At 38.7% G+C, this 13,110-nt stretch overlaps 1 protein-coding gene and 1 pseudogene across 2 annotated transcripts in view; both read left to right on the forward strand.

The window, feature by feature from the left end:
* The window catches only part of slc12a5b (solute carrier family 12 member 5b), a 44,084-nt gene extending 36,790 nt beyond the window's left edge, over positions 1-7,294 (forward strand). The window contains exons 18-26 of one of the 2 annotated variants that reach the window (XM_069724103.1): positions 411-606; positions 798-967; positions 1,095-1,226; positions 1,405-1,512; positions 1,763-1,879; positions 2,125-2,327; positions 3,613-3,627; positions 3,723-3,856; positions 6,674-7,294. In XM_069724103.1, coding sequence (XP_069580204.1) covers positions 411-606; positions 798-967; positions 1,095-1,226; positions 1,405-1,512; positions 1,763-1,879; positions 2,125-2,327; positions 3,613-3,627; positions 3,723-3,856; positions 6,674-6,765 — 1,167 coding nt within the window. In that variant the 3' untranslated portion in view covers positions 6,766-7,294. The remainder of the gene's footprint in view (positions 1-410; positions 607-797; positions 968-1,094; positions 1,227-1,404; positions 1,513-1,762; positions 1,880-2,124; positions 2,328-3,612; positions 3,628-3,722; positions 3,857-6,673) is intronic. The other variant, XM_069724111.1, reaches the window with a different exon arrangement.
* A 2,696-nt stretch (positions 7,295-9,990) lies between these two features.
* LOC138615496 (ammonium transporter Rh type B pseudogene) lies at positions 9,991-11,415 on the forward strand (annotated as a pseudogene).
* The last annotated feature ends 1,695 nt before the right edge of the window (positions 11,416-13,110 follow it).

A 13,110-nucleotide genomic window follows, 5' to 3' on the forward strand; every position in this document is an offset into this window, starting at 1 on the left:
GACAGACAGACAGACAGACAGACAGACAGATAGACAGATAGATAGATAGATAGACAGACAGACAGACAGACAGACAGACAGACAGACAGACAGACAGACAGACAGACAGACAGACAGATAGATACTTTATTAATCCCTCAGAGGGAAATTCTTATGTTACAGCAGCATAAAAAAATGCACATTCTATAAAATAAAATAAGATAAATAATACTAAACTAAACTAAACTAAACAAAACCTAAACAACAGTGCAATGAATTAGAATAAAACAACATACAAAACAGCAGTGCAAGGGAGTTATTGTTGTGTAATGGATTTTGCCAGAGGTGATTTATTGTTTGATGCATACAATCTATACTATTATATTTACAAAGTCCCTACGCTTTTCCTTTTCCTCTGTGTGTCTCTGCAGTCTTTACGTAAATTGATGGAGACAGAGAAGGTGAAGGGCTTCTCTCAGGTGGTCATCTCCTCCAACCTGAGAGATGGGACGTCCCACCTGATCCAGGTTGGAGGACTCGGAGGTCTAAAGCACAATACTGTAATGGTCAGCTGGCCTCGTAACTGGAAACAGCCCGAGTACCACCAGCAATTGAGGAACTTCATCGGTCAGTTCACTGCTGAAAGATATCTTAGATCTTGTGAATATATTTTCTTTTAAGTTGGAGTAAATACAGTGTTTATATGGAGAGATTTGTGACATACAGGATGGATGAATGGGGTGACTTAAACAAACTGATGAAAAGTGAAGTGACCCTCAGGCCCTTCATTATCTTACATTTCTTCTGTCCCTCTTCAGGGGTGGTTAGAGAGACAACTATTGCCAGTTTGGCCTTGTTGGTTCCAAAGAATATCTACAGCTATCCGTCCAATGGGGAGCGCTTCACTGAAGGCCACATCGATGTGTGGTGGATTGTCCACGATGGAGGCATGCTGATGCTTCTTCCCTTCCTGCTGCGCCAGCATAAGGTGGGAAACAAGACAATGTGGGTTCTTTATGCTTCAGAAGGCTTGATATGACTCAATGGGTTAAAAAGAACATGTCTTTAAGGCACATTGCCTATTTATGTATAACTGTTCATGTTTTATGCCATAGGTGTGGAGGAAGTGCAAGATGCGTATTTTCACTGTAGCCCAGTTGGATGACAATAGCATTCAGATGAAGAAAGATCTCATTACCTTCCTATATCACCTTCGCATTGATGCTGAGGTGGAAGTGGTGGAGATGGTGAGACATTTTTCTGACACATAATCTGAGTTCACAAACGTCCCACTTTTTTTTCTTTTTTCAAATTATAAAAAATCTGCTCTGAATAAGTCAGTCTTTTATCCATAGAAAAAAAAAACGTTTCACCAAATTATCATACAACACGTGATACATGGTAATGTGTTTTTTCTCTTTAAAGCATGACGGAGACATCTCAGCCTACACCTACGAGAAGACGCTGATAATGGAGCAACGATCACAGATCCTCAAACAGATGCATCTGACCAAGAATGAGATGGAGAGAGAGGTAAACCAGAAAGGTCTATATTATGTGTAACTGGGGAAAAATACAAATGAAGTATTGTTGACAACTACAGAACATGGCTTGGAAATGATTTTACCATTTTCATCATCACTTCACATTTTCACTCTGAGGCCGAAATTTGGTTCATAATAAGGTGTCTGTGTCTGGACTTGTACTCAATGGTCTGAAGGTAGAAAGAAAGATCTCCAGAAGGAAATTAGAAATCAAATGTATTTCCTTTTTGTCATTACAGATCCAGAGCATCACAGATTCATCCCGTGGGTCCATTCGACGTAAAAACATGTCAGCCGTGCGCCCCCAGCACAGTGCTGAGGATGCAGCCAGCGTGGCTGAAAAACCAGAGGAGGAGGTAATGCTGCAGTGACCCCTGAAGAGAAAACGTGATCATTTGCTGCACTTCCTTTTCTCACTTTCTTCACACCTGTTCTGTCTCTGCTCCTCTGTGTTCAGTATTATGTGACAGACCTGCTTCTATCACAGCAGTTTTACTCTTTCCACTTGCTACTCAAGTGATGTTAGTTCACCTTTACTGACAGTGTCTCCCTTCTCTCTTTCATTATGTTACACTGTCACGTCACGGTGTCCACCTCCCAGTCTGAGGCTGTCTCCAACCCAAAACAGGTGCAGCTGATCCACAATAAGAACGCCTCCACACCAACCAGCCATACAAGCCCCACGTCCCCTGCTGCGTCTCCAGGGGGCGCCGCCACCTGGACCGACTGCAAGGGTACCGACAAGGGAAAGACCATTTTAGCACCGACCCCAGAGGCAGGCAAAGACCTCTTCAACATGAAGCCGTGAGTGAGCTGCCAGCTTCATTAGGCTCAGCGTACTGCACAGGAAGCAGATGTCACACACAACATACACACATGGACATGGGCCAGTTGTAAATATTTGTGTGTATCGACCCGTGTTCCAGAGTTTAAAAAGAGACTTGTGGCTCCTGCGCGTGTGATAAACAAAACTTTGAACTTAAAGAAGGAGAAAATGACAAAGATATATTTTTAGGTTCCAGTTGTGTGTCCCTGTATTAACTATTTATTTATCTCTGGTAACAGGGGTCTAAAATCATTTTTAGTGTTTTTATAAGAAATTTTCTCCTTCTGTTAAACATAGTTTTGATAATTCATCTTAAACTCTGGGACTACAATATATTTCTCGTTTAAAAAGTGATTTGGTGCGATTAGCTAACCTCACCTATCAGTTTGCATGTTCTCCCTGTGCATGCGTGGGTTCTCTCCGGGTTCTCCGGCTTCCTCCCATCATCCAAAAACATGCACCTCAGGTCAGGTTACCTGGCGCCGCGCTAGTGGCAGCCTGCTGCAGCATCTCCCCCCTGAGAGCCCCCCTGCTGTAGTGAAGAAATTTCCCCTCGGGGATTAATAAAGTGTATAAAATAAAAAAATAAAAAAAATAAAAAATCACAACTGACCATTAACTAGGTGGTTGTTAGTAGAGTAATATTATAGTAGATGATTTTTGACAAATAACATGTTAACATTAATCAGAGCACTGACTTTAAACAGTAAGAGTGATGCCACAATTTGTAATCTGATAGTCATAGAGTGAAAAAAACAGGGTAGAATAATAACTTCCCCATTTCCAAACACAGTCCATCAGTGCGTTGTCTGAACAAGCACATCTGTTCAGTTATAGTTGAACTCTAACCTGCAAATCTGCCAGATCTGACTTGCGATCACACCGAAACAGGAGACTAACATTCGAATTTGTGTGTTGCTTCTGTTGAAGTAAATAAATGACTGAATGAATATTTGTATACTGGAAATGTAATGTAACTTTTAAGGCGAGTCCTCCGCATCTCCAGAGCTCCATCTCTCCCTACAGCTCCATATCGAGTCACCATAAGCCATGCCCACTTTTGAGCTTTTCAATCACATCTAAAGGATTTATTTTAAATTCCTCTTATAACTAAGCCCTGCCCACGTATTCTGTTTCATGTGCACATGTTACATTATTAACAATAAAGAAACCGACGAACCACCAATAAATGCAGGTTCCAATGTGTGTGCATCTCCTGTATGTAACTCACTCCTTATTATTTCTTTGCAAAAAATGCTGCAGGGAATGGAAGAACTTGTAAGTATTAAAATGTTGTTGCAAGACATACAGGATGAGCTGAGCAGCTAAAGAGCCGTCTTATCAACCAAACCCTCTGTGACCTCGTGTTGCAGGAGCCAGATTGACTTGAGGCGCATGCACACAGCCATGCGGCTCAATGAGGTCATCATAAAGAAGTCTAAGGAGGCGAAACTGGTCCTGCTCAACATGCCTGGACCACCAAAGAACCGGGTGGGCGAAGAAAACTGTATCCTAGATCTCACACACGTTCTTTATTTTTCTTTGAGTATTATTTCAGTAAAGACCATTATTTTCCAACAACAGGTAATGATGTTTCCAACAGAAAAACATTGCTGCACAATGGAAGAGACAGAAAGATAATCAAAAACAATCTGGTACTACACATGCAACACAGAATACAATGAAAGGTAACAAGGTCATAAAGGTAAAGAAAAACTGCAACAAAAAACAAGGATTGAACTGTTTATTGTTTTCTTCCTTAAAATCAGTTATAGTATAAGTGATATATTGAAAACATTTTTTATTTTAAAGTATTATTAATTGATGCAGCACAGCCAAAAAATATCTTTATTTATTTATTATTTCACACATTCTTCTTGGTAAAAACGTGACACACATATTCAAAGTGGTCTTTGAACAGCGCCAACACAAACTCTGATTCTCTCCCCCTCTCTCTGTCTTCCCAGAAAAACCCTCCTTGCCATCATGTCACCTGTCGCCACACGTTGTACTCAGACTACTGTGTTTTCAGGTGACATCTACTCATGCAGGCTCAACTGTATCTGTTCATCTTTAACCGCTAGAGCACACACAACCTTACTGTCACCTCTCTGTTCTCGACTCGCGGGATAATAACAGCAGATGAGTTTATTGGTAGTTTGACATTCTGGCAGTCTAATTAAAGACCCCAAAAACTTTTCAAACATTTATTTTTAACTTACTTTAAATCATCTTCATGGTTTTAACTCTCTTCTCTTACTTTTGGTCCTGTTATCTGTACAAGAGAAAGGTTCTTTCTTTATTAGTTTTGTTTTCTATTATTTAGTATTGATGTTATTTATATATTTATTCATCTGTTCATGTTTGTCTTTGTCTATTTTTGTCCTTCATAGCATGGTTGGAAGTACACAAGTAATAACACTACAGTGCTGTAAATTATAATAATTAATTGTTTGAAAATATTGGATGAAGACCTTCAGATGTTGATGTGAATATTTTAAAAGCAGTATTGGAAGGTGGTTGTCAACATTAACATAAATACAGAGAAAAAAATCACTTGGTTTAAACAGATTTATGACTTTGCACTCAATTTAATGCCCTCAGTCTAAAACGACACAATTTGTGAGAATGCATTTGTGCGATCATGAGAAAAAAAGTTTCTTCACTGGCTTGTGCTTGTTATGACGGGGATTTATTGGTTCATTTGGCAGCATCACTTGCAGTGAGACTGACAGAAATTAAAATGTAACTAACTAAATCCTTGTATCCTATTTGAAACTCACTAATTAACACAGTATATCTTCTGTGTTTTATTCATACAAAAACAGGAGTTTCAGGCAACTGTTGTTGACAAAGAAGGAATCTTGCACCTAACTCTGAAAAGGTGAAATGTACCAGATTTAACTGGTGGATTCTGCTCTTCTTGGAAAGAGCCAGGTCAGCTGTTTCCCAGTCTTTAGTCTAAGGTAAGCTAACTGTCTGGCAGCTGTGGCTTCATACTTACCAGTCAGACATAAGATTGCTGTTGATCTTCTGCTCTAACTCTCTGCAAAACAAAACAATTAAGCGTTCACTCCAAAATGTGAAGCTATTATGGTGATATGTTTATTTGCGGCTATGCTAATGTACACTATTTGAAAATATAAAGGAGTTATCTGTGAAGTGCGAAGGCAGATGTGCAAAAAAATCCAGGCCCAGAAAAAAAAGAAACTCAGAAGGTGCATTTAAAAAAAAAAATTAAAACAAGGATCGAACTGTTTATTGTTTTCTTCATTAAAATCAGTTATAGTATATGTAATATATTGAAAACATTTTTTATTTTAAAGTATTAAAATTGATGCAGCACAGCCCAAAATATCTTTATTTATTTATTATTTCACACATTGTTCTTGGTAAAAACATGCCGCAGACATTACAAACAGTGCAACTCAATTGCCAACACTTCTTTTTCTTCTTCTTCTTTGATGTTTTATTAGTAGTCAATGTGACAAAAAGCCGAGATTGTGAAATCACGTTACGTGACTCATTCGCAGTTTCTTAAACAATGGTGGTGAAAAATGGTCATCTGGAGTCACAACATTAACATAAGCTGTCATGGTTTCCACATGTGTACTTTCCCACAACACAACTGAATGTAATGTCGACAGCAGTTGACGATGACATAAAGGTTGTCATATGACTTCAGTGATGTGAAAATAGATCGTATTGCTTTGAGGAAAGCTTGTAAAAACTCTGTGTGAATCAAAAGTGTCAGCCTGACAAACCTGTTCAGTAACAATGTGTGCCTTAGAGGTGTCTCCCTTTTCAGTGTCCGCTCATACAACAAGGAACACATGTTGGCATTTGCAGTATACTAGGAAATATATGGTACCCATTTACACAACTAACAAGCCTGGGTTTTCAAGGACGCTGAAAATGATTGGCCCCAAATCTGAACCACCAGCTGCAAATGTTTTGCAGATGAATAATTGTCCCAATAATTGTTACTTTTTATTGTTTCACCGCAGCTCCTAGAGTTTGGATAAGTATCACAGCCTTGTCAGTGGTGCATTTCTATTGTTGCTTTTACTAAATATTTTCGTATATATTATTTCATATAGTATTTTTTCAGTTTATGCAGAGAGAAAAACATTAGATTAGAATCATGACTCATCTATAAGACTGAAAATAATCTTGATTTAATAGGACATGTCGTCCAGCCCTAGTGGTCAGGGTACATCAAGTTTGGGACCTGCTGCTTTACGACATTTAGACGTATTGCTTGTTTTTTGAAATTATATTTGAAGTAAAAAAGCTACCATCCTTCACTGTGACTGTCTCTCAGACATGGAGTTCCTCGAGGTTCTCACTGAAGGTCTCAATCGGGTCCTCTTAGTGCGCGGAGGTGGACGTGAGGTCATCACCATCTACTCCTGAAGGGCTTCCGTGGTCTTTGAACAGCGCCAACACAAACTCTGATTCTCTCCCCCTCTCTCTGTCTTCCCAGAAAAACCCTCCTTGCCATCATGTCACCTGTCGCCACACGTTGTACTCAGACTACTGTGTTTTCAGGTGACATCTACTCATGCAGGCTCAACTGTATCTGTTAATCTTTAACCGCTAGAGCACACACAACCTTACTGTCACCTCTCTGTTCTCGACTCGCGGGATAATAACAGCAGATGAGTTTATTGGTAGTTTGACATTTTGGCAGTCTAATTAAAGACCCCAAAAACTTTTCAAACATTTATTTTTAACTTACTTTAAATCATCTTCATGGTTTTAACTCTCTTCTCTTACTTTTGGTCCTGTTATCTGTACAAGAGAAAGGTTCTTTCTTTATTAGTTTTGTTTTCTATTATTTAGTATTGATGTTATTTATATATTTATTCATCTGTTTATGTTTGTCTTTGTCTATTTTTGTCCTTCATAGCATGGTTGGAAGTACACAAGTAATAACACTACAGTACCGTAGTCTAAAACGACACAATTTGTGAGAATGCATTTGTGCGATCATGAGAAAAAAAGTTTCTTCACTGGCTTGTGCTTGTTATGACGGGGATTTATTGGTTCATTTGGCAGCATCACTTGCAGTGAGACTGACAGAAATTAAAATGTAACTAACTAAATCCTTGTATCCTATTTGAAACTCACTAATTAACACAGTATATCTTCTGTGTTTTATTCATACAAAAACAGGAGTTTTAGGCAACTGTTGTTGACAAAGAAGGAATCTTGCACCTAACTCTCTGAAAAGGTGAAATGTACCAGATTTAACTGGTGGATTCTGCTCTTCTTGGAAAGAGCCAGGTCAGCTGTTTCCCAGTCTTTAGTCTAAGGTAAGCTAACTGTCTGGCAGCTGTGGCTTCATACTTACCAGTCAGACATGAGATTGCTGTTGATCTTCTGCTCTAACTCTCTGCAAAACAAAACAATTAAGCGTTCTCTCCAAAATGTGAAGCTATTATGGTGAGATGTTTATTTGCGGCTATGCTAATGTACACTATTTGAAAATATAAAGGAGTTATCTGTGAAGTGCGAAGGCAGATGTGCAAAAAAAAATCCAGGCCCAGAAAAAAAAGAAACTCAGAAGGTGCATTTAAAAAAACATTTAAAACAAGGATTGAACTGTTTATTGTTTTCTTCATTAAAATCAGTTATAGTATATGTAATATATTGAAAACATTTTTTATTTTAAAGTATTAAAATTGATGCAGCACAGCCAAAAATATCTTTATTTATTTATTATTTCACACATTTTTCTTGGTATTTTTTTTTTTACATAAATCAGACAGTCCTGCCTCTGACATTTAGTCCCTGCGTGTGTGAGTGTGTATACAATGTATGTTTACCTTCTATTTGTGTTTGGTTTAGTAATTTTTGAACGCACATGTTGTAGACATAGACATATTTGTCGTAGACATTCAAACTCAACCACTGTAACCTCTGTAAACATTTTGTAGGACCAGTACGCTATCCTGTCCCAGAATGTTCATACTTTACCATACAGTATAGTATTTGTTTATGATGGAAGTTTTTGTCCGACCATGTATGTATACAGTAGCTTGATTTAATTTCTTCCTCTCCTTGGCCTGTTAGTGCCATACAGTATTTTATTTATTTAGGAAGTTCTGCAACAGTTTCTAATAAAAAATAAAACTTTTAGCGTTCAGTATATTTTCCATAAAATCTTAAGACTAGTAAGTATTCTAGTTTCCTCCTGATATACTGTACACACGTTGTTTACAATGCTGTAGCATATGCAAAATCTTTCCTTCAGAAGATCTTCTTATTGATACACATCTGTACAGTCCTCAGTGATTCCCTTATTCTGAAAAGTGTGGCAGCAACAATAACTGGACTTACTTTTTATTCACAAGATCATAGTGAATATTATTGATAATTAGTCATTGTTAATCACAGATTTTACACTCCCTCAGCCAGTGTGTGTGTGTGTGTGTGTTGTGACACTGTGTGTTTGTGTGTGAAGCTGACACTTGTTTGAGGACAGTGTGTGTTGACGAGTGAGACAGAGTGACGATGGGACATTTGTAAATAGATCTGTGATTTTAGTTTTAGGGATAACACGTGTAATGTGAGTCAACACAGGTTTTATAGATATAAAATAGACTGTTTGTATTGTCTTTTAATATGTTAAACTTTATTTTGTGTTTGACCATGTCTTTTGCAATGCTGTATGAGTAATGGTTTAAAGAAACCATTTTATATGTCCGCACAAAATGCAATAAATTAAAAAATCATTTTAATATAACAGTTAAGGTATTTGTGTCTGCTCATAGAGTTATTGTATTGCTGGTGGTTCTGTGGTGTGTAACTCTTTAAAAAATCAACTCTCTATGTTTTACATCTCTTAACAGCAGCACACACAGATTTACTTTAGACAAAAACCATGATGTGGAGTCATAGAGCTCGTATGACCTGCTGACCTCAACCAGTGGGGACATAAATGAAGAGCTCAGAGCTGTATCCCAGTAAAACTGCTTTAACGAGACCTGGCCGGCTTCTTGCTGTCTGAAAGTTCATTATTAAATAGCTGCTATCAAAGAAGTTGTGAAACACAGTCTTACATGTCAGAGCATAGAATATAAGTGGGTCGGCGGTCTACACCCCTAATGGGGGTGTGATGCATATTCTCTCCGAACTGTTTGGTACGCGACCTTCAGTTAAGAGCGGAGCTTCCCCGGTTAGCCTGTAGTCTAAACAATTGGTGTCAGAAGTTTAGTTATATCAAAGAACTGTCACTCCATGAACAAAAAGCAGGGTAAGCCTTTAACACTGGACAGCAACCGTAAGAATTTCATCAAACAGACACGATGCCCTAACTTACACTATGTGTAAAGAGGAATATTTATTGGACTTTTCTTATTTGATATATTTCACATTTATACAGACCAGAGTCTTTTCTTATTGACAGAATGCAGCACAGATCGGGCTTTAAAGACACAATGAAAATGCTGATATTTCAGATGTGTTATTGCAGTGGGCAAAGTCCTCACAGCAGCATTTCTCTGGGAGTGCGATATTATTGTGTTTATGTGAGAGTGAGCAGTCCCGACCAATGTCTTTGACCTGTCTTATCTAAACAGAGATAATCTAGGCTGCGAAACAAATGACTGTCATTTGCTCTTAAGAGTTGTCAGGATGAAGACACGGTCGACCAGCCTTCGAGTGAGGTTACCTTTGTTCGTGTTGGTCTCAGAGGTGGTTTTCGTTTGCCTTTATGCCACCTTTGTCACCTATGGTGAGCACGCCGATGCCCGATTTCAGACCAACCAGACAAACCCCATGCACAATGCAGTGTACAGGGACTACCCGTTCTTTACAGACATTCAGGTCATGATATTCCTCGGCTTTGGGTGCCTGCTAGCATTTTTCCGACGCTATGGCTTTGGAGGGATGGTTTTTAACTTCCTCACGGCTACTTTTGCCATCCAGTGGGCCATTCTGGTGCAGGGGTACTTCCAGTTCAGCCATGATGGTAAGATCCACCTCGAAGTGATCAACCTCATAAATGCAGAGTTTGCCTGTGCTGTGGTGCTGATATCTTTCGGGGCAGTTCTGGGGAAGACCAGTCCGTTGCAGCTGCTGGTCATGGCTCTGCTGGAGGTGCCGGTGTTTGCAGTGACAGAATGGGCTGTGCTGAAGTATTTGAAGATCAATGACGCGGGAGGCTCGATTCTTATTCACCTCTTTGCCTGTTATTTTGGTTTGGGAGTCACTTTTGTGCTGTACAGGCCTCGCCTTACCGAAGGTCATGCAAAAGAGAACACCAGTTACCAGTCTGACATTCTGTCTGTGATGGGGACCTTGTTCCTTTGGGTGTTCTGGCCCTCCTTCAACTCGGCATTAACCCTGAAAGGAGATGACCAGCACAGGGCCATCCTCCACACCTTCATCGGCCTCAGTTCGTCCACACTCACAGCCTTCGCTCTCTCTGCGATGCTGAGCAAAAATGGAAAACTCACCATGGCTGATGTTCAGAACGTGACCCTGGCTGGAGGCGTGACAGTCGGGGCCTCCGTGGATATGATGATATCTCCCGCAGCTGCGTATGCTTTGGGGATGATAGGCTGCACTGCATGCATGCTGGGCTACAAATACTTGAGCCCCTTCTTGGCACGACGCTTCAGGATCCAGGATCAGTGCGGGATCCATAACTTACACGGTCTGACGGGACTTATATCCTGCGCTGCAGGAATATGTGCCATCCTGATGGCCAGCGAGGACGTTTACGGCCCTAGTTTTTATGAGATCTTTACCCACAGGGCACCAAAGGAAGGAGACCCTAAACTACAGGAGCTCCGGATGTTGATCTCCGGTTTACCGGCAGGTTTGGGGAGGACTGCCAAGGAACAGGCTCTCTTCCAAGTAGCAGCTGTGTTCTCCACTATTGGAGTGTCAGCATTGGGGGGCGTCCTGACCGGCTTTGTCTTGAGGCTGCCATACTTCGCATCGCCATCTGATGATTTCTGTTTTGACGATGATCCTTTTTTTGAGGTTCCTCCAGACTATGATTCACCGCTTAAACTTAATAACACAATTACAGCTGAGGATTCTGCTGCCTGACGTGTTGCAGCCAAGTCTTCTCAATGCATTTATCTGTAGAAACACATGTCAATAAGTTTATATTATACTTTATAACTAATGGAATTTACTATACTTTTGACAATGTGGTACAGGGGTCAATAATTAAATATTTACATCCATTTCATTGTAAATAAGTTGCACTAATAATAAGTGCAATGATATTGTATTATCCCATACAGCCAGTAACAATATTATTTATTGCCCTACATGCAAACATCAATGGAAACATCAGAAGTTTGTGATTTGAAATAAACTCTTACACTATGTTAATTTTTTTCTACAGAGATGATGTGTAAATCAAGTACTGCAGAGGGACAACAGTCAGCTGGAGCTTCCGAGTTTAGATATTTAAAATAAACAACAACAAAATTAATGCAGTAACATTAAAAAAAAAAAGACACATTCAGAAAGGGCTGAAATTAAATGAATGAGATAAGGACTAATCAAAACAAATAACTAATAATGATCTATAACAGTTAACAGTAATATTACATAACATTGATCTAAAACTAGAGGAATTCCTCACTTGGATGTCAAAGAAGTTGGGATGTCTCCTAATATTCACTAGATGGCGACACCGAGCCGTCAACGCACCTGAGGTGTTCTCGCGGTAAAAAACGATATTCCGCAGAGCGACAGTATTTGGGTCCTCAGTAGTGTTTTACAGGCTAATGAGTGGAGCGTGGTAGTTTGTTTTCGATGAGACGCTTCGTGCAAATGGAAGTCACAAGCTGTCACTTCAAGGACCTACACAGGCGCTAAAAGTTTGAATACTGTATAAGATATTAAATACATTTTATGTTTAATATTAAAAGGCATGGCAGGGAAAGTTTGAAAATAAGGAATTGATTTGGGGAATATCTAAATAAATCCAAATTAATCCGAATATGGAAAATATTAAAAACAATTAAACATTTTAATAATAATAAAAACAAAAACCACGGTCTTATTTTGAGCCTGTTGACATTAGACTAAAGTCGAAATATTTACACCCTAAATTTCTAGGGATTCTTGATACCCACCTCCCTAAATGGTACTAAATATTTAACTCCCTACTTTTACTTTTAGGAACTTTTACTACGTAAAGCTTAGCAAGGAAATTTTTGAATAAGTGAGGCTAAAACATGACAGAGTTTGGAGAAGAGTATTTAAAAAAAAAAAAAACATTTAAGTTAATAAAGGATTGTGTCAAAAGCTGCTGTTTCTCGGTTTTTCTTTGTTTGTTTTGGTCCCATATCACATAACAATAACACTGTTGTCTGTGTTTCTTGGTTGTTTGTATATAATATATATATATATATATATATATATATATATATATATATATATATATATACTGTACTGTATATACTGTATATACTGTGCATTTTATATTTTATATTTATATTTTATATTGTTTTACTGCTATTTACTGTTATTTTATTGCTTTTCTATTGTTCTATTATTATCTTATTGATTCGGTATGCTGCTGTAGCGGAAAAAAAATGTCCCCTCGGGGATTAATAAAGTAACTACCTAACCTAACCTATTGACAGAGTAAACTCTAGATTTTTGCTCACTAATTATTTGGGAATATCTAATATTGAACTTATTGTGTTTAACACATCCTACTTGTCGAACTAGATTGTCCACTTTATAATTAAAATCCAAGCAATAACCCCCCGGACGATTACG

This window comes from Brachyistius frenatus, unplaced genomic scaffold (assembly GCF_029030835.1).
Source record: "Brachyistius frenatus isolate BFR_SWC_R1_liver_20210118 unplaced genomic scaffold, ASM2903083v1 Contig_6, whole genome shotgun sequence".
NCBI lineage: Eukaryota > Metazoa > Chordata > Actinopteri > Embiotocidae > Brachyistius > Brachyistius frenatus.